This window comes from Clupea harengus, unplaced genomic scaffold, assembly GCF_900700415.2.
Source record: "Clupea harengus unplaced genomic scaffold, Ch_v2.0.2, whole genome shotgun sequence".
Taxonomy (NCBI): Eukaryota; Metazoa; Chordata; class Actinopteri; order Clupeiformes; family Clupeidae; genus Clupea; species Clupea harengus.
In genome coordinates this window covers 57,278-79,294 of record NW_024879705.1, presented here as the reverse complement: position 1 = coordinate 79,294, position 22,017 = coordinate 57,278, and the positions used below count along the sequence as shown (strand labels likewise).

The following is a 22,017-nucleotide window of genomic DNA, read 5'->3' as shown; positions in this document are numbered from 1 at the left end:
GTATCCTATTTGAGGTTTGATCTGGTGAAGTGAGCTTTTAATGTTGCCATATACAAGGTTATGCGACATTACACGTGCTGAATGATTATGACATCATAATGACAAGGTGATGTGGTCAAGGGTTGAAATGGCGGTGTCAAATTGCATTCTAACAGGTTGCCAAATAGGTCCTATTTACAATTTGGTGCTCAGTTTAGTAAAAAAAAATATTTTGCAGCCAATGTAACACAATATCATATAATTTGATAATTCCATTATCACCATTTAAAGCCTTAAGCAAAGGCTATACCTTAGTCTATGTACACCAACGATGATCACGTTTTCGACTTTGCTCTAGACTCAGTTTTCAAACACAGTTCGGTTTTCATTGCCTTTTTTTTCATATTCATAAACCATGTGTGTGTAACAGTGAAGATTTGGTTTCTTCCACTTGCATTCTTTTTGTGCTATTTAAATCACACTGAGCATGTGCATAAGTCATGTTGTTGGGGAAATAGTGGCCTCTAGGGGTTATGCATGTTGTACAGAGTGGCTCTCCTCAGAGTTTGGAGATATAGTCACGATTAGCACACTGTAAGGTGTCCCATGCTGCTGTGCTAAGGAGTCCCGTGATATTGTTTGTGCCAGGTGAATAAACTGGAGAACTTCACCCACGTCTCCCGGCTTTCTCTATGTAAAGAACTACACAACGCAGACATATTCAGAGGGGTTACATTGGTGCCGTGACCCGACACTTCATCACGTCAGCGCTTGCTGATCTCCGTGGGACATCGCATTGATTTGGGTCGTCCGACATCGCTGGAGTCCAACGCTAGCTGGTTTGTGATCACTTAGCAGGCAGCGCAGTTAAACTAACGTGACCTAGTAGGCTACTAGCAAGCTAGAAACTTTGATGCAGACGGTGCAGCTAGCACTTTCTCTATTTCGCTCACATTGTCACGGATCTGATGGAAACGTAATGTTAAAGTTTATTTTGCATTGAACTTTCAACTGGGAATTTTAATTTGATGTTTCAAGTGGAGTTTGATTATATATTTTTTTGGCCACAGTATTTTTGTTTTATCTTTACTTGTATTTAGTGATGGATAATACTGATTTCCACTACCTAGGTGTTGGGAGGGCGAGGGATTTAATGGGTGTTGGGAGAGCCACTGATTTTGTGGGTGCAGGGAGGGCAATTTTTACTCCTGGGATAAGTCGTGGGAGGGCTCAGCCACGTTATCCGGGGCAGTTACCTGTGCCACCTGGCCCCATAGATGTGCTTGGTGCAGATACTACGCACATGGGTGCATGTGGAGGTAGTGAATTATTCACCAACAGTTACCCAGCTCCCCTAACATCCACCCCTATAAGTTCATCTTCTGAGACAGAGAACACACTGAAGCACTTAGGTGTTTTGATCACTGAGTTAGGCAAACACATTGGTGACACTGTCACAGCCCGTTTATTGTCTGACAGAGATTATGTAGGTACACAAGCATTCACTCCTGACACTTATAATGGCGGTAGCCGCCAGCCCCAGAGCACTACGGTAGACATGTCTCAGCTTAATGTGGTGCTGAAGTCAGAAGTCAAAGACCTGCCCATGTTCCGTGGCGATGGCACAGACAAGTACACAGTGAGTGAATGGGTGGATCTCATGGACACTTTTCTTAAAAAGAAAAAAGTTGCTAATGCAGACAAAGCGGATGAAATACTAAGTAAATTGATGGGCAGAGCTTAAGGATGTGGTCAAGATAGCACTCAGAAGCGACCCCTCTCGTGATTCAAATCAACACCCTGAAGTTATATATGCCATTCTCAAACAGCACTTCAGTGACATTTCATATTCTTGCATGCCGCTTGCAGAGTTTTACAGCACACTACCTAAACATAGGGAGAGTGCGTTTGATTACTGGGTCCGCTTAAACAAAGCAGCAGATGTCGCTGACGAGGGCTTGAGGCGCCAGGGCCAGAGAATGGAGGATGTGAACAAAGAGGTAGCAATGATGTTTGTGCGCCACTGCCCTGATCAGTCCCTTGCCATGGTGTTCAAGAGTAAACTTGTTGAACAGTGGACGGCCAAGGAGGTCCAGGAAAGGATTGATGAGCATCAGTGTGAAATGAAGACCAAGCGCACTGAGGTCAGTTTCTTACCCAGGCAGAATGCAGCGTTCATGCTTAACAGTGAAGAGAGTCACAGTGAATACAGTCCAGATTGTGCATTGCAATCCTGTAAACAAAAAATAGAACAGCCCCGCCGTCTTGATGCAACTGTACCCACTTCACAGATTAGTGTAGACAGGATGGCTGACATGCTCAGCAAAGTTCTTGAAAGTGTCAATGCCCTGTGTGCTACTAACTCATTCAATGCTCCACAACACACTAGGAGGGGCCGTGACAGATGCTGCATATGTAGTGAGGGCTCTCACTCCACCCTTGAACACTGCCGAACCCACCGTCTGTGCTTTGCCTGTCACCAGCCTGGTCACATGAGACAGTCCTGTCCCTCTGCTCCCCAGCCGCCCCCCTCCAATGTGCCGTCCCCCCAGTTAAACTAGATAGCCTGCATTCGGAGAGGGGAAGTGTAGGCATTTCTAATGCATCCCTCAAACACACTGTTGACTTGAAGGTCATGTTTGAATCAGTTAAGCAGTCTTTGCCTAGCACGGCCACAGTCATCATGCAGAATACATTACGTCTACTCACAAGTGATAGTTTGTTTTATACCCCTGTTGTTATTAATGAATCAATTACTGTGAAAGCCATGCTTGATACTGGATCTATGGCGTGCACCATTAGTGAAGACATTGAGAGAAAATTAACTGATGCCGGCTCATTGGATTGTGATGTGAAGCCTAACACTACCATTGTTTTGGTGGGCTGTGGAGGGAAACTTGTCTATCCAAAGAGAGTATGTGACCTCCGCCTTAACCTGTATGGATGTGCCGTCATTGTGCCCACACTAGTAGTGCCCGGACAGATTGATGATTTGATTATTGGCACGAATGTGATTAAATTCTTGACCCATAAGCTCAAAGAAAGTGATGAGTACTGGAAAGTAGTCTCCACACAGGGCAGCTCTGGTGTCGGAGGTGACCGAGATGACTTTGTTGCCAGGGACTCCAGTGGCAGGGTGGAGTCCCCCCCGACAAGATAGGCACAGTAAAGCTCCACCAAGCCGTTACTCTTCTGCCGGGCCATGAGCATTTGGTCTGCCAGCAAACTCACGTGGCCCACCCGGCTCTACAGTCATAGTTGAGCCGACCACATCACGGTCAGTCCCGAGAAACATCCTTGTGGGGCGTGTTGTGACTCCTTTATGGGGTGATGGCTGGGTGCCTCTGAAAATAATGAATCCAACAGAAAAGCCTGTTTTTCTTAGAAGAAATGCGAAGGTGGCAGACGTCCATTCCTGCTTAGCTTTGGAAGACATGCAAGACGGTCAGCTGTCCCACCTTGTGTCCAATGGCCAGCGCGTTGACAGCAACACACAGGTTCCAGGTGCTAGATTCTCTGACACGTTGAAACAGCATGGCCTCAATGATCTGGATATTGACTCTTGTGAAGTGTCTGACAGTTGGAAAGCTGAAATGTGCAAACTCGCAGTTACTTATTCTGACATTTTTTCCAAGCACAGCTTAGACTGTGGTGAGGTGAAAGATTTTGTACACCGTATCCATTTGATGGACGACAAGCCATTTAGATTGCCATACAGACGAGTCGCTCCTGCAGATTACCAGAAGCTTCGTGTTGTCTTGAATGAGATGGAAGAAAGAGGGATTATTAGGAAATCTACAAGTGAATATGCGTCCCCACTGGTTCTTGTGTGGAAGAAAAATGGCGATCTGAGGCTGTGTACAGATTTTCGGTGGCTGAACGCCCGCACAGTCAAAGACGCGCATCCACTGCCCCACCAAGAAGACTGTCTTGCTGCTTTAGGTGGCAATGTGTTTTTTAGCACAATGGACCTCACCTCTGGTTTTTATAATGTTCCTCTCCATGAAGACGATAAAAAGTACACTGCTTTTTCCTCTCCTGTCGGACTCCATGAGTACAATAGACTCCCTCAGGGTCTCTCAAACAGCCCTGCAAGTTTCATGAGAATGATGTTGAAAATCTTCGGTGACCAGAATTTCATGAGCTTGCTTTGCTATCTTGATGACCTCATGATATTTGCTCCAAGTGAAGAACTTGCTTTGGAACGGATTGAAATGATTTTCCAGAGGCTGCGTTTACACAATCTGAAGCTTGCCCCTAAAAAATGTTTCCTCCTCAGGCGCTCTGTGCGTTTTCTTGGGCATGTCATAAACAGTCAAGGTATCTCTACTGACCCGTCCAAGGTGGAGGCAGTCACTAGTGTAACCAGGGCAAATCTTATGAGAGCAGATGGGCTGACTCCTGATGCCAAAAAGATACAGTCATTTTTAGGGCTAGTTATGTGGTATCAGCGCTTCATTGAGAATTGCTCCACCTTAGCTAAGCCACTTTTCAACCTCGTTGCTGGGAGAAAACAGTTCAGGGTAACTAGAGGAGGCAAGAGGAAAAAAGTCCCTGTGTTAAGTCAACTGACTGCTGCTGACTGGACACCCGACTGTGAACAGGCCTTGCAGAAACTTAAAGATGCCCTTCTCGGAAATGTCATACTGGCACACCCTGATTTTTCAAGACCTTTTATTCTCTCCACTGATGCCTCCACTGATGGCTTAGGTGCCGTTTTGTCACAGGTTGTGCCAGGGGAAGATCGGGCCCGCCCCATAGCCTTTGCGAGCAAGACTTTGAATAGGGCTCAGAGCAACTATCCAGCCCACCGCCTTGAATTTTTTGCTTTGAAATGGGCAGTTTGTGAAAAATTTAGTCACTTTTTGAAGGGCCACAGATTCACGGCATGGACTGATAATAATTCACTTACTCATATTTTGACAAAGCCCAAGCTTTGTAAGCTCCAGGACAGACAGCGTGATGATGCTGACCTTGCCCGTGTCATTTTTTATGTTGGGCGGAAACGACGGCCTTCCAGGCGTGAGCGGGCACAGGAGAACTGGAGCACACTGAAACTTTTAAAGCAGTGGGAGAAGTTGTCTTTAAAAGAAGAAATCTTATTCAGAGTGTCTAAAGATCTAGCTACTGGTAAGAAGAGATTTCAGTACGTTGTGCCTCAGTCTCTACGGTCAGATGTCTTGCGAGGCTGCCATGAGGATGCTGGTCACCAGGGTCAGCTTCGAACAATGCACCCAGGTTTTTCTGGGCAAACATGGAGCGTGATGTGGCCCACCATGTGAAGTGCTGCACCAGATGTGTAATGAGCAAAACACCAGAGCCTGACGGCCAAGCTCCTCTAGAGAGCGTAAAGACAACTGCGCCACTAGATTTTTGGACTGCAGAGGATGCAAAGGGCAGGGCAATCGACGTCTTAGTGGTGACCGACCACTACACAAAGCTGTCCCACGCATTCTGCTGCCCAGACCAGACGGCGAAACATGTTGCTCGAAAGTTATGGGACAATTTTTTCTGCTTCTATGGCTTTCCTGAGCGCATTCACTCTGACCAGGGTGCAAACTTTGAGAGTGATTTGATCGCTGCACTCCTCCAGATCTCGGGTGTGAGAAAATCCCACACGACTGCCTACCACCATATGGGCAATGGCCTTGTCGAGCGGTTTAACCGTACCCTCGGTAACATGATCAGAGTGCTCCCGCCCAGAGAGAAACAGTCTTGGCCCCAGATGTTGCACACTTTGACCTTTATGTACAACAGCACTATTCACAAAACGACCGGCTTTGCCCCATTCTACCTCATGTTTGGCCGCATCCACTGGCGTGTTCAGGGGGTGGCCTAGGGTGGCACGGGCCACCCCTGAAATCTGATTGGCCACCCCAAGTGCCACCCCAATATCTTAAAATATGATTGGCTATATGCCCAGTCATTTACGGTAACGTGTGACGTTGGTACGCTGCAAGAACGTTATACTATCTAACGTAGGCTAACGTGCTAATGTCAGACAGTTGGCTGACAGACGCCTCGCAAATCACATCAACTATTTTTGCTGGTTACAATAACGGTGTTATCGGATAGTACAGTGTCTTTTTCTCGCTAACTTTTGAAAAATCTAAGCGGGAAAACGCCGGAAATTTTTAATTTACTTAAAAGACATAGCCGTCAGCCGAGTTTGGTCCGGAGTTTAGCTGCTAAAGTTATCTTCTGTCCTGTCGTTTGAAGCAAACCTTTTAGCTCTGGCATTGGTCTCCCATTATGTATTTATCTATCACTTCACTGGATTGGAAGTCCATTTTCCAGGCTATCGCACGCCCCCTTCATTGAGGCAGAGGTTAGGTTTGCCTCCCCTATGTGCTTTTTCACTGTGGTTTTTATGACAGATCAGCAAGACTAAATAGCTTCTTCACATACGTGAAATACATTACATTACATTACCTATTATATGGATACAAACGACATAATAAAAGTGTCTACAAATATTTCAGTGATGACAAACAATGAGAAAGCGAAAGTCATGCGCTCAACCCAGTGTGTGAGGGATTGCACAATCTGAGATGAGGCGCAGCTCGTCGCTGCCTCACCTCGCGAGTCGCCTCTCTGTTTGAAAAGCACATGGTCAAATTCAGCGATTTTGATTATAAAAATGATCGGAATCATACAAAAAAATTAATTTAAGTAAAGATCAGTAGATACATATTAATATTGATTTTATCATTATTTGTTTTTTACTTTTCATGAGGTATGTGTATGACCTGTTTTCTACTGCCGGGCGCTTCACTGCAACTCTCCTATTTCAGTTTGGTTTTTAGAATGAGAGAATTTTAGGAGGATGCCATTACTGTGGCTCAACTAGGAGTCAGGTGCAAATGGGCCTTGTCCTGACAAGCTAGACTCAAAGAGTAATGTAAAGGGAAAAGAATATGTGTTCCCACTGTCACAGTTTTTCAAGAACACGGAGAAGCTAGGCCATGCCTGATGCAGCCTCTGTTGATTTTCTGTTCCTATTGTTGGCCCTTTTTTTTGTGCTTAATACCTGATGGAGATCTGTGACGTAATGTGCTTTGGTGAAGTGGACTGGAGTGGGTGGTCGGGAGGGTATTGGGGTGGGTGGTTGGGTTGGCCTGTGCCCGTGCAACATTCAACACAGGAATGTTTATGATGAAACTGTTACCAGAGCACAAAATTGTTTACAACAAAGTTATTCATAGATCTAGCCTCATAATTTTGTTGTCAAAGTGCACCAGATTGATGCACTGAACTTTAAAATGCGCAAAATGTTCTTATATATAAAATATATTCCCCCGGGGAGCATGCCGGGCCCAGACCCTCCTAGGGGGTTCGCATCGTTGTCACCTTTTTCATCCCTGATGAGTTTGCACCCCTGGGCATACGTGAGTGTATATGCGCAGGCGCTCCTGCTCACACTTCATGCCACCCCTGCATACGTCAGTGCCCCCCTTGTGCCACCCCTATCAAAAATGTCTGGACACGCCCCTGGCCGCATCCCACGGCTTCCTGTGGATGTGATGTTCAAGTCTGTGCTGAGGGAAGACAGTGATGCCCCTTACCCAAAGTTTGTTGACTCACTACAGAAGGATCTCCGTGAGGCGATGCTGCTTGTTGAAAAGAATACAAGCAGAGAGCAGAGACACCAAGCTCGAGTCTACAACCGGCGAGTGAAGGGTGACCAGATTGTGTGCGGCGACAGAGTGCTGCTTGCTAACAAGGGCGAGAGAGGCCGGAAGAAGTTGGCAGACAAATGGGAGAACGTAATTTACACTGTAACGGACTGTGACCCAAAGACTCACATCTTCAAAATACTCAACCCAGTGACAGGACAGACTAAAGTAGTCCACCGTAACATGCTCCTGTGTGTCAATTTTCTCCCTGTCATGCCCGAAACTGAAGATGAGAGTGTCTCTTTGGTCTCTACCTGCAGTGTTGAATGCGATGATGACACCGATGAGTGCGTCGACAGGACTGTCCGCACTAGTGAATGGGTGTCCCAAATCTCTGTCGAGGAGCCAGATCACTCACTTGAAGGCCCTGACAACGATGCCCTCTCGCAGGATGACGAAATGACTGAGTTGACAGCCGACCATGAGTCTGTATCCTACAGTGATGTAGTTGCCGGTCCTGTGCAGGATCGAGAGACCTGTGCTACTGATGCTGATACTGCCCATGATGTAGACAGTCTGAGTCCTACTGCACCAAACACCCACACTGAGCCCTTAGGTCCTCCTGATCCCACACAGGCCCAGCACCTTTCTGACACTTCTACACGTAGGTCCAGGGTAGGTCGTATCATTAGGCCTGTAAATAGGCTAATTTACAACATGTCAGCCCAGACCAGTTCAAAAGCACAAAGGCTCAGGAAATGGGCTGGTTCAGTTCTTAGTGTCAGAACTATTGGTTAGGGTAGACTCTTCCTACTTCCTATCCTTTGTTTTGTTTATTTTTTGATTTTGATACTGTGGCCTGTTATTTTTGTGGTTTTGATATGGTGCACTATGTGTGCATGTCAGTGAATTGGATGTGTGAAGTGTAAATGGCACTTTATAGGTCTTCATTGTAGAGTTTGTGAATAGCGCGACTCTAAGTGAGTTCTTAAATGAACAGCCTTTTGGTTGACAGAGGTATACAAGGGGATACCTATTTCAATTCACGAATGTATTGTAAATAATGTGATGACCTGAAGAGGTGGTGTTATGGAATGTGTTAGGCATACTGTTGGTACCTGGGCATGTTTTTCATGTTTTTTTGTTACAAGCTTTAAATGTCATTGGAGATTGTCCAATGCAGGGGTGTGGATGATTTGTTTTTATGTGCAAGTGGAATTAAGAGTGGGAGAATGTAACAGTGAAGATTTGGTTTCTTCCACTTGCATCCTTTTTGTGCTATTTAAATCACACTGAGCATGTGCATAAGTCATGTTGTTGGGGAAATAGTGGCCTCTAGGGGTTATGCATGTTGTACAGAGTGGCTCTCCTCAGAGTTTGGAGATATAGTCACGATTAGCACACTGTAAGGTGTCCCATGCTGCTGTGCTAAGGAGTCCCGTGATATTGTTTGTGCCAGGTGAATAAACTGGAGAACTTCACCCACGTCTCCCGGCTTTCTCTATGTAAAAACTACACAACGCAGACATATTCAGAGGGGTTACATGTGTATCATGCCATGCGTTACAGACCTCATACGACACAAAGACTGAAGGGAGTTGGGAGTTTATTGAAACCAGTCACAGCAAGGGGACAGGGGGGAAAACGGGAACAAACTCAAAAGCAAAACGGGATGAAAGCTTAGAAGTTCTACTGGGTTGAAAATAGAACGCACAAAAGATCAAAGTCCAAAACCTACAACACTCAAAAGTAAGACAGGGGATAACTGAGAATAAACTAGAAAATAGAACGCCCTGGGTGTCGTGGAACACAGAAACTTAACGTCGCAGGAGCGCGGGACTAGACTATGACTAAACGGCCTGGAAGTCGCGGAATAAACTTGTGCGATAAACGGAGAGTGGAGATCTGGCGCTTGTGTCGACTGGGGAATAATCCATATGTGATATGAGCGTCAAGCGAGAACCGACAAGGGAGTTTAGGGAGTGAGTAGTTTAAGTAAGTTGAGTGCCAGGTGTGTGGGATCAGTAATCAAGTGATTGGGAAGGTGTGTGAGGCTGGCAGGTGCAGGTCATCAGAGGATAGGGAAGGTGTGTGAGTTGAAGTCAAAAGGGGGGGCGTGGCCGGAGCTGGATTCAGGGCAGACGTGACACCAGGTTGTTTGAGGTCAATTGGACATATTATAAAAATTGTTTCTTGTGCTGTTTTGGGGGGGAAAAAATGTTCCTTCCAAAACAATGTATTTTAAGTTCCTCCTGCACTAGAGTATTTTAATGATTGTGTAATTCTATCTTATTCAAATCATCTTTATTAGCATGCATTTGGTGTTTACAAGGATTATTAGATTATTTTCCATTCCATTTTCCAGTATGCAGATCATCTTAATGTACATAATTTCTTAGATGACATTAGTCATCCTGCACATCATTAGTCATGATGCACACATATGATGAATATTATTTTTTATTTTATAAACCTTATGTCTGACACAATGATAGAATACGCTTGGTGATATTTGAATGAAATGTATAGTTTTATCATTTTTAAACAGATAAACCAATACTGCAGAGATGCAGTCATCTCTGACCTGCCTCAGGGAACTTTCTGAACAGCTTCAGTATGAAGTCTGCGCCCCTATGCCCTCTCCAGCGGTGAACAGCCCCCTTCACGCCTGCTGAAAGTTTCAACTGCAGTAGTGCAGTCATGTGTATTCTCTTTTACTGTACAAATCACCTCTGCCAACACTCTTATCAAAACAAATCCATGCTATTCAACCACACAACGTTTTTCCCCCATTATTAAATTTGCTACAAAAAATGACAAAACATGATGTTGACACAATTATGGCCCGGGCCAGTGGCAGCCTTGACAGTAGTGATCTCCTGCATCTTCAGCCAGTGGCAGCCTTGACAGCAGTGATCTCCTGCATCTTCAGCTTCAGTTACAGAAGAGGGTTAGGGTGGAGGTTGACTTCCCCATTTAAGACATTGACCCTCCCAAAGAAGGCAAAAGGAACAGTTTGTGGGGGTTGAAACACTGCAACATTTACACATTGTGTACTTTTTAAACTGTGTTGTACTCGGAAGAAAAAGCTCCCCCCCCCCCCCCCCCCAACCTCCAATTGCCACTGCATAATTCACACTCAGTGAAATCCCCCTCAAACACCTGCTGAAAGTTTCAACTGCAGTAGTGCAGTCATGCGTATTCTCACACAAGGAGGTTTTTGTACAGCTCTTTATCACTGTGTGAACGTGGGACCACTGTTGTAACTCTGGCAGTAGTAATCTCCTGCATCTTCAGTCTGGACTCCTCTCTCACCTGCTGGAGGTGTCAGCTGCAGCTGTGCACTCGTATGATCTGGCGAAGGGAGGTTTTTGTACGACCCTGTAACACTGTGAACGCCCACACACTGTTAGGGTAATGGAGACTTACAGTAGTAATGTCCTGCATCTTCAGTCTGGTCCCCATCAGCGCTCAGAGTGATGTCCATACAAGGTCCACTCCCTTGATGGAGTTCCAGACTAACTTTTGTCTAATTGCATGTCTAATTAAGAGTTTAGGAACTTCTGATAACAATGAAGTGCTCCTTTCACAACACTACTGACTTTACAGCTCAGAATGCATTCCCATGTATAGACCACACCGGAGTTTTAACCACAGGGCTGCAGAATTGTTTTCAAAATCAATTGCGGAAACACTTCCACCCCCCACCAAGATTCACCAAGCGCACCTTCCTTCCTCCCCTACTTTTTCAACCACCAGCCACTACAGATATCCGTGGAGGAGAGTGGGGTAAGATGTATGTATTTTTATTTTTCATTTAGGGTAATCTATAGCCAAGGGAATATGAGACAAATAAAATGAATGCATACAACACAAGTTCAGGATGTGTGCCAAACTCAAATAGACAATAAAATATGGGGTCCCAATTTGGTCTCAATTTACCCCATGTTAGCTGTCTGAGAAAAACTGTTGTACCACCAAGATTTTAATGATTCTTTCTCCCACAAAAAGTGCAAACTAAATGTAGGGTCACATGACAGACAAAGATGTGTATGGTTGCCCAGATACAGGAGGTGGGTCACCACCATACAGGCAGGTGGCTCTCCCTTACTGTACCGTAAGTCGCTTTGGATAAAAGCATCTGATCAATGCATAAATGTAAATATAAATGTACATTAGTTTGTGTTCAACTCATTGACCAATGTAATAAAGAACAGCTGAAATGTTAAAAGTTCTTGTATGTTTTTAATTATTATTATTTTTTTTTATTATGTATAAAATAGAAATTAACACTCCTCATGCCCCCAGAAGCAAGCCATAGGCGTCAGTGGCAAGGAAAAACTCCCAGAAGCTAAAAGAAACCTTGGGAGGACCCTGGCTTTTGGGGGAACCCGTCCTCCTTGGGCAGGTGCTGGGACAGCAGACGGATGGCCGATATTCGAGAGAAGCTGAAAGAGGAAAAGTCGAGCTCATTAGTGTCACAGCATCATTCATGTCTTCTCTAGACTGTAGCAGGGTAAAACATCTGACAATTTCCATTCATCAAAGAAAAGTTTGTCTGCATATCTAACCATGATCATATAGTTATAAACATCTATTTATACAAGACAAAGACCAGATATTCACTGAAACAAGCACCATTTACGTTTGCAATCAACTCTTCATTTGATGTAAGCAATTAAAACGTCACTTTAATCGTTCTACCTTTTTACCTTTTCAGTTCAATTTCTACCTTTTAGTTTGGAGAGTTCCCGCTGGGTCTGAAAGATCTGCTTCCACAGTGGTGTTCTCTTGGCTGCTATGTTGTATGATACTCGTTTGTGTGGCCAGGACACATTTAGTGTGAGCCTGCATGGAATGAAAGCAAGGATCATTTTAAAGTGTGCTTTAAACAACTTCAGGCAGTACTCAATCCTATAATTATACTTTGACCTTGTTGGTCAGACAGTTTAAATGTGCAAATGCTATTGGCATCATGTGAGCTTAACCTTGTAGACAATGGTGTTGCCCAAACCTAACCCCTACTTTACTCCCAGTCCAGATCATTGCTCTAGATTTTAAATAACAAGGACATCTGTCTTACCTTGGTAACAATGCCCTGGCACTTCTCATACAACCCATTCATATAAAAGAGCTTTATGACAGCAGTTCCTGTGAAGATGCGCTCTCCTCCCCCTTGGGTTACTTCTCTGCTTCTTTTGAACCACTAATCATGAGAGTCAGAAGCATATTTCGTATTGTTATTAATTTGTTTGATTGTTTGTTTGTTTGTTTGTTTGTTTGTTCGAGCCTAAGAGCCTGAATGTCTATTAAGGAGGTATTGCACGACCAGCCATCTTACTGACCTTTTGTCTGACTTGCTCCTTCTTGGTGTCCTGTCGCCTCCTCTCAAAACATATTGATGCGACTCGCACTGCCCCTCACCTTTGACAGCCCAGCCCGCATTTTACGGTTCCACTCGTTTGCCTCCTTCTCGGCAGCATGCACTTTCTGCCTGTCTTCCAGACACCATTTTCTCTCCTCCTCCACTTTATACATCTCCAGTGTCTGCTTTACCCTTCTCTCGAAATCCTCCTTCATGTAGTCCTTTTCATGCTGGAACCTCAGCAATTCTGCCTTTTGTGTTTCCTTCAACCTTTTCTCTACTTGTTTTCCAAAACTTGGCCTGAAAAGCTTGGTCACGGCTTGGCAAAAACGTCGTGGTGCAGCGCTTATTTTGTCAATCAACTCATCACGTTTGACAATTCTTATAGTCCATCTCCTGTTGTTTTTACGTTTCCTTTCATCATATTTAAGCTGTCTCTTCAACTTCATGTTTTCCTCCATCTGCATTTTCTCATTCATTTCCCTCTCCTTCTCGTCCTTTTTCCCTTCCTCATGTGCTCTCATGATTTCAGCTTCACTCTTTTTTCTCTCCTCGTCCAGCTGCCTCTGAAATGTTTTCTCCTGCTGTTTTTCAAACCTTTTCTGCTCTGCAAGTTTGCGTTTCTCTTCCTCTTGTCGTTGCTTCTTAAGAACCTTCTGCCTTTGTTTTCCCTTTTTTGCTTCCTCTTTCATATCCTTTCTGTACCCTTTTAAGCAGGCTTTTAGGTTGGCTGCCTCTAATTTCAGTTCCTTTTCAACCCTTTTCTGACCCTTTTCAATTTCTACCTCTTGCACTCTCAGTGCCTCCTTTGTCTTACTTTTCATGTCTGACAGCATTGATTTCTCACTTTTTTTGAAGGTTTCCTTCTTCAATTCCAGCTGGTCTTTCTCTTTTTTGTATGCCCACTTGGCCTCTTTCTCCAGCTCTTGAAGATATCCCAATTTCATGTCAGTGGTCAGCACCAAATACCTCAACTCCGTGTAGCGCTGAGTTTGGTCTTCCTGTTTCAGGCTCTTTTTAATGGTCTGTGATGGTTTGGGGACAGTATGGCTGTTGGTTCCTCTTGGAGGTAGCATGTCCGTTGCTGTTTCCTCCTCATTATCGCTACTGTCCTCACTGTCACTCTCTGTCTGCGCCCTCTCCGCACCTCTTTCTGTCCCTAACTGATCCTCCTCAGTCATAATTTCATCCTCTTCACTGTTCTCTTCCTCTCCCAATGAAGCCTGAAAACCAAAGAAAAATAGTTTGATATATATATATATATATGGTTTGGGTTTTGGGGTCTCATACACTTATAACCCAGGACTATGGAAACACTTAAAGTGGACCACTCATTAACTTTCATTCATTTATGGCACTTCAGACGTAACTGCATATAAGTGATAGCATCTTAGTTGACAAGCAGTCCTACTTAAGAATCTTTTGATGAACCCAATTTGTAGCATGTTATCACATTTAAAATACAGACCATCTCAATTCAGTGGTCCAATCAATGTTCTTACGCCACTTGAATTCAGTTCAAATTAAAACTCATCAACTTGAACTCACTCTAGTAGGTGGTGTGTGTGTTGCATTCCTCCCGGCCACGGCTCGAAGAGTGGTTGCACAGACACAGGTGGTGGGTGGTTCATGCAATGGGTCTCTGAGTGATAGGTCTGGAATGGATATTAACTCGTGGGGGAAAGTACACCTGTCTTGGAAAGAGGAGCAATCAGTGCAGGTGATTGTATGAGAGGATGAAACTGATCCGGGTCTTGAATGACCTCGATGGGACAACCGGGAATCCTTTGCTAGAGTATTTTTGGAGGGGGGCAGCTTCTTCTTTATGCTTCGTGGTGACAACCGGCGGGACAGGCCAGTGTTCTTCAACGTGCTATTAGGAGCTGATGGTTTGGAGACAGAACAGTCCACCCTAGGATCGCTTTTCTTGGAGGAAAGAGAGGGTTTTGATGCGTGCTTCCAACCATTGGGCAGAGGGCGAGCAACAGCACCATTTTTGATATTCTCCCTTTTCTTGTTTCCTCTCATTGTACATTTAGCGGGGTTGGATCGGCTTGTTTCTGATTCATTCGGATTCTGAAGGGAGGCAGGTGAGGGACAACTCTGTGATGTGTGCTCTGAGTCTTGTCGTAAAAGGTGAGCATCAGCGTCGGCCGTGACCCTCTCCTTCACCCGTGCCAGGATTCTTTTATAGCTCTCAAGCTCGTGTTTGATCTCAGCCAACGTGTTTGCATCCTTTTCCCTCTCCAGTTCCCCCATTTTCATGGTCTCACTATCATGGATCTTCCTCCTCTGTTCAACCTCAGCTGGAAGGCCTCGGATGTCCAACAGATAAATCTGCAAAGTGGCCAGCTCTCTTTTTCTCATCACTGGAATTAAGTCCATAATATGGCCTCTTTCCTCCATCTCTCTTACCCTTCTCTCATATTCTGCAAGAGGATCTGGGCCTAGGGGATCACGAGAGATTTCTGATGTTTTAAGCTTTGGTTTTGCCTTAGCGACGGCTGTAGTTGACGGGGCAGGTGCTTGTAAAATTGGTGGTTGATGCCGATTCTCTCTTTGGGCAGTCGCCTGGAATGGATGCACACCAGGAGCAGAGGCAGTTGGAGCAGGACTGGTGTGCAATTCAACAACCAAGTGAGAGGCCGGCTGAGGCTGACTTGAGGACAGCGGAGGAAAGGGAGCACGGGATGCCCCGAGAGGAGATGGCATGACAGAGAACGGGTGGATCACTGGACTCGGCCTTGAGTAATGGTCTGAATGTCCAGGTAAAAGCTGCGCAATCTGTGGCTGGAGCTGAACTCCTGCCTGCCAACTAGATATCATGTCGGCACCAGCAGCACACTGCAAGTTGTCTTCCACAGCGCAGGTCCGCTTGGACTGTTTAGGTGGAGCGGGTCTAGGCGCAGGTTTTAGTGTTGGGATTAGCTCCCACACTGGCTCAAGAACAGAACCAGAGGAGGATGGGGACAGACTTCCCTCAAATGTTCGAACCTGTTTGAGGTGGACAAAAATTAAAATTCGATTTGTGTGAGTGTCAATGGCGTCAACAATTATTGACTGGTTAACCTGGTAACAATTGTAAACTGTATAAACACTATGAAGTACTTTCACCTACATTATACTCCAAGGTATCTTGTCTCCCTGCCTGCTGTGCCATCCACACAGAGGCCTCTCTACATGCCCGCTCTGCATCCCTCTGAGACTGCTTCATTACGCCCAGAAACTGGTTTTTGAAGGTCCTCAGAAGACGAATGTCTGATTCAGTTCTCGCAACCTGCCATGCCACAAACATTTGATTCAAAACCCCTCCTAAGTCCTCTCTTCCATTCTATTCAGTTTATATCCTTTAAATGTTCTACTGATCAGTTATAGCACCCACACATTTCTATACCAAGTACACCACCAAAGACTTTCTATACTGATGGTCTGACTGTAGTGCGTAAACATACCACAGGTGTCCATCTTGGTTCTGGGCTGCTACCCTCATCAGGCTGCAAAAATTCAATTAAATTCAATTCTATTCAGTTAGATTATATTGTTCAGTAAAGTTAAATATATGTTCTACACCTTAATGTATTATTTTTAATACATTTTACTTTAACCAACGTTTCATTTACAAAGACTAGGCCATAGACATGACTTACAGGCTCAGGATGGACTCGTGTGCGAATCATCTTGAGATCTAAAGAGAAGAAGAGATTAAGCAAGATACATACAGTTAATTCAATAAATAAGCAGAGATATATAAAGAGAGGCTGAATTAAAATATGCAACAGCCTTCAGTAATACATTTACTATGGTAAAGCAAAACAAAAACAAAACCACATGAGAAAACAGGGGACACAAAAATCAGACTGAAAGAAAGACTAGAGGGCAGAAACGGTATCAACCAATTAATTGAAACTTACCTGATCACCTTTTTTGTTGTGACTTGTTGTGGTTTTAAAACACTACTTCACTCAGCAATACTTTTCTTGTGTCCTTGTCCCACACCTGCTCATTTAGAATGAACTTTTAAAGTCGTTTTTTAACATGGTTGTGATGTGTCATACCGGAGCATTATGACATCATTATAACACTATGGTAACCTGTGTAATCATTGTATTTGGCGTCACTGTGGTCGTACAGGTGTTTTCGTTTTTCAATTTCATATATTAATTTAAAGTGATCCTTTCTTCAACACTATCAACTATCTTATCTTACTATCACTATCGTATCTTCAAACAGAAAAGTAACGTTAAAATTTGGGACGTTTGGGAAATAATCGGATTTATTGCTTCCTTCATTATTCACAGCAAAATATATAATAATTTCCATTACATTTCCTAGATGCATTACCAGACTCTATGTAAAAAGGGCCACGCACACCTCGCGGAAAATAATAAAAATAGAAGGCAGGTCTATTTCTGAATTTTCGGCGCGGAAATTATCGGCGCGTACATTCCGTTTCTGCGTCTGGTGTAGCCACTCACATTGCTTACAACGGATTAGAACTCTGCTAGTGTCCACGCCGCGTCTGCAAGGCAGAATTTCCGCGCTTGGTGTAGAAACGGCGTTACAGTATCTATAGGCCTACAAAGTGCAAGCAATATAATAAGATAACATAAACAAATAATAATTATAATATCCCTGAAAATAGCAAAGAAAATAAATGCTGAAATCAAGTCTTAAGTGTTTAAATGAGCTGGGCAGGTGATCTATTTACTCTTGGTGAGAAAACGTGTCACATGAAAAACCTGCTAGAGTGTCTGCTGACATTATGAGATTAAGACGTTTTTTTTTGTACTGATTGTAGATATGATGAATTTTGATTATAAATCCCCGGGAGATATGACACTTCAGTAATCACCATATGCTTCCTAGGCCAGACAAAATGGGTTTGATTATAATTGATAATTCATCATTTCACTTCAGCTGATCGTTTCTATTGGTAAGGGGAAAGAATTGTCTAATATGATGGCCACAGAATGATGTACACTACTATTAAAGCTATTTAATGTGAATTTCGTTCAGTGGACCAACTATAACAGAGTTGCACAGAGCTTATAGTTGGTTTTGCAGGTTCTGCTGGCGTGTAGTGAGCCTGAATGTTTTAGGTACACTGCTATGGTCTAACTCCTAACTAAACCTCCAAAAGACCTACTTTCATTGCAGTAGACGGTATATTTGTGAGCGAGGAACAAAGCCTAACAAAGCCTTTGGTTATATAAGTGTGTGATCAGTGTGGTGATTAAAGCCCTATGTTTACCAGTGGCAATGACACCGATTCAGCAGTCAAGTTAAGGAGCAGTCTATCTTAACCCAAACCTGGGAACTTGATCTAATCCAAACCCCGGAAGTCCTGAATAAATAGCATGAGGAATTAAACATCTTCTCCTGTGTATAACTCAAATAAATGATTACCATGCCAGGCAACCTCTCCCTCTCCTTCTATCTCTTCCTCTGTCTATATACCATATTGATACTGATGGTGGATGTATTACTTGTCATTTTCTTTGGGTCCCTAAAGTGACCAGGGTTCGTATCCCAGTATCTTCACCTACCCTAATCCAGGGATTATAATTTTCTCATTGCGTTTACAATCAGATTTTTTTTTTAAAGATTTATTATTTGAAGAAAGGATTAACTTTTAATATGAATTTAAAATCTGTTATGATGGTCTTGCAATGTTAATGCAGCCTATGTGCCCTATGTCCAACCAATTCAGGTAGACCTATTTAACCTTGTATGCAGGCCTGACTGTACTTGAGTGGAGTCTCTATGGGTTCTAAATTTAAAAACATTTGAATTTGCTTTTGTATATTATAGCCGATAACAGCTATTAAAAGACAGGAATAATATTTGGCAAGCACTCTCATTGAAGAAGAGTTTGGTCGTTTCAGTTGAGTCGCAAAGCAACTAGGCCAGACTAAATTGTATGGCTAAAGTCAAACAGCCCAAATAATATCATTACATTACATTTACATTTAGTCATTTAGCAGACGCTTTTATCCAAAGCGACTTACAATGTATACACATTTTACATTTACACTGATGGCACACTGCACATCAGGAGCAATTAGGGGTTGCTCAAGGACACTTCGACAGGGAAATGAAACTAGCAACCTTCTGATTACTAAACGACTTCTTTACCTCCTGTACCACTGCCGCCCCATATCACAAGTAAACTTACCAAATATCAGCAATGTTGTTGTAGTCTTTCTAATTGTGAATCATCAATTTAGTCAGCAAGACTTCTGTATCCTATTTGAGGTTTGATCTGGTGAAGTGAGCTTTTAATGTTGCCATATACAAGGTTATGCGACATTACACGTGCTGAATGATTATGACATCATAATGACAAGGTGATGTGGTCAAGGGTTGAAATGGCGGTGTCAAATTGCATTCTAACAGGTTGCCAAATAGGTCCTATTTACAATTTGGTGCTCAGTTTAGTAAAAAAAAATATTTTGCAGCCAATGTAACACAATATCATATAATTTGATAATTCCATTATCACCATTTAAAGCCTTAAGCAAAGGCTATACCTTAGTCTATGTACACCAACGATGATCACGTTTTCGACTTTGCTCTAGACTCAGTTTTCAAACACAGTTCGGTTTTCATTGCCTTTTTTTTCATATTCATAAACCATGTGTGTGTAACAGTGAAGATTTGGTTTCTTCCACTTGCATTCTTTTTGTGCTATTTAAATCACACTGAGCATGTGCATAAGTCATGTTGTTGGGGAAATAGTGGCCTCTAGGGGTTATGCATGTTGTACAGAGTGGCTCTCCTCAGAGTTTGGAGATATAGTCACGATTAGCACACTGTAAGGTGTCCCATGCTGCTGTGCTAAGGAGTCCCGTGATATTGTTTGTGCCAGGTGAATAAACTGGAGAACTTCACCCACGTCTCCCGGCTTTCTCTATGTAAAGAACTACACAACGCAGACATATTCAGAGGGGTTACATTGGTGCCGTGACCCGACACTTCATCACGTCAGCGCTTGCTGATCTCCGTGGGACATCGCATTGATTTGGGTCGTCCGACATCGCTGGAGTCCAACGCTAGCTGGTTTGTGATCACTTAGCAGGCAGCGCAGTTAAACTAACGTGACCTAGTAGGCTACTAGCAAGCTAGAAACTTTGATGCAGACGGTGCAGCTAGCACTTTCTCTATTTCGCTCACATTGTCACGGATCTGATGGAAACGTAATGTTAAAGTTTATTTTGCATTGAACTTTCAACTGGGAATTTTAATTTGATGTTTCAAGTGGAGTTTGATTATATATTTTTTTGGCCACAGTATTTTTGTTTTATCTTTACTTGTATTTAGTGATGGATAATACTGATTTCCACTACCTAGGTGTTGGGAGGGCGAGGGATTTAATGGGTGTTGGGAGAGCCACTGATTTTGTGGGTGCAGGGAGGGCAATTTTTACTCCTGGGATAAGTCGTGGGAGGGCTCAGCCACGTTATCCGGGGCAGTTACCTGTGCCACCTGGCCCCATAGATGTGCTTGGTGCAGATACTACGCACATGGGTGCATGTGGAGGTAGTGAATTATTCACCAACAGTTACCCAGCTCCCCTAACATCCACCCCTATAAGTTCATCTTCTGAGACAGAGAACACACTGAAGCACTTAGGTGTTTTGATCACTGAGTTAGGCAAACACATTGGTGACACTGTCACAGCCCGTTTATTGTCTGACAGAGATTATGTAGGTACACAAGCATTCACTCCTGACACTTATAATGGCGGTAGCCGCCAGCCCCAGAGCACTACGGTAGACATGTCTCAGCTTAATGTGGTGCTGAAGTCAGAAGTCAAAGACCCGCCCATGTTCCGTGGCGATGGCACAGACAAGTACACAGTGAGTGAATGGGTGGATCTCATGGACACTTTTCTTAAAAAGAAAAAAGTTGCTAATGCAGACAAAGCGGATGAAATACTAAGTAAATTGATGGGCAGAGCTAAGGATGTGGTCAAGATAGCACTCAGAAGCGACCCCTCTCGTGATTCAAATCAACACCCTGAAGTTATATATGCCATTCTCAAACAGCACTTCAGTGACATTTCATATTCTTGCATGCCGCTTGCAGAGTTTTACAGCACACTACCTAAACATAGGGAGAGTGCGTTTGATTACTGGGTCCGCTTAAACAAAGCAGCAGATGTCGCTGACGAGGGCTTGAGGCGCCAGGGCCAGAGAATGGAGGATGTGAACAAAGAGGTAGCAATGATGTTTGTGCGCCACTGCCCTGATCAGTCCCTTGCCATGGTGTTCAAGAGTAAACTTGTTGAACAGTGGACGTCCAAGGAGGTCCAGGAAAGGATTGATGAGCATCAGTGTGAAATGAAGACCAAGCGCACTGAGGTCAGTTTCTTACCCAGGCAGAATGCAGCGTTCATGCTTAACAGTGAAGAGAGTCACAGTGAATACAGTCCAGATTGTGCATTGCAATCCTGTAAACAAAAAATAGAACAGCCCCGCCGTCTTGATGCAACTGTACCCACTTCACAGATTAGTGTAGACAGGATGGCTGACATGCTCAGCAAAGTTCTTGAAAGTGTCAATGCCCTGTGTGCTACTAACTCATTCAATGCTCCACAACACACTAGGAGGGGCCGTGACAGATGCTGCATATGTAGTGAGGGCTCTCACTCCACCCTTGAACACTGCCGAACCCACCGTCTGTGCTTTGCCTGTCACCAGCCTGGTCACATGAGACAGTCCTGTCCCTCTGCTCCCCAGCCGCCCCCCTCCAATGTGCCGTCCCCCCAGTTAAACTAGATAGCCTGCATTCGGAGAGGGGAAGTGTAGGCATTTCTAATGCATCCCTCAAACACACTGTTGACTTGAAGGTCATGTTTGAATCAGTTAAGCAGTCTTTGCCTAGCACGGCCACAGTCATCATGCAGAATACATTACGTCTACTCACAAGTGATAGTTTGTTTTATACCCCTGTTGTTATTAATGAATCAATTACTGTGAAAGCCATGCTTGATACTGGATCTATGGCGTGCACCATTAGTGAAGACATTGAGAGAAAATTAACTGATGCCGGCTC

The 22,017-nt window shown here is 44.0% G+C and overlaps 2 protein-coding genes across 3 annotated transcripts; both read right to left on the bottom strand.

Moving 5' to 3' along the window:
* Positions 1–11,815: 11,815 nt before the first annotated feature.
* On the bottom strand, positions 11,816–15,042 carry LOC122128506. 2 transcript variants are annotated; one of them, XR_006151818.1, is made up of 5 exons: positions 14,509–15,042; positions 12,941–14,183; positions 12,679–12,801; positions 12,328–12,443; positions 11,816–12,043 (listed from the first exon to the last, which is right to left on the bottom strand). XR_006151818.1 is itself a non-coding variant. In XM_042704667.1 (3 exons), the coding sequence occupies exons 1-3, from the start codon at positions 12,718–12,720 to the stop codon at positions 11,947–11,949; spliced, it is 255 nt and encodes an 84-aa protein (XP_042560601.1). In that variant the 5' UTR covers positions 12,721–12,932; the 3' UTR covers positions 11,816–11,946. The 2 variants fall into 2 exon arrangements, 1 of the variants encoding a protein (XP_042560601.1); XM_042704667.1 differs by lacking the exons at positions 12,941–14,183; positions 14,509–15,042 and having other exon boundaries at positions 12,679–12,932.
* On the bottom strand, positions 14,996–16,909 carry LOC122129930. Its single transcript, XM_042704668.1, has 5 exons — positions 16,608–16,909; positions 16,413–16,454; positions 16,079–16,237; positions 15,077–15,954; positions 14,996–15,020 (listed from the first exon to the last, which is right to left on the bottom strand). The coding sequence occupies exons 1-5, from the start codon at positions 16,635–16,637 to the stop codon at positions 14,996–14,998; spliced, it is 1,134 nt and encodes a 377-aa protein (XP_042560602.1). The 5' UTR covers positions 16,638–16,909.
* Positions 16,910–22,017: the final 5,108 nt, after the last annotated feature.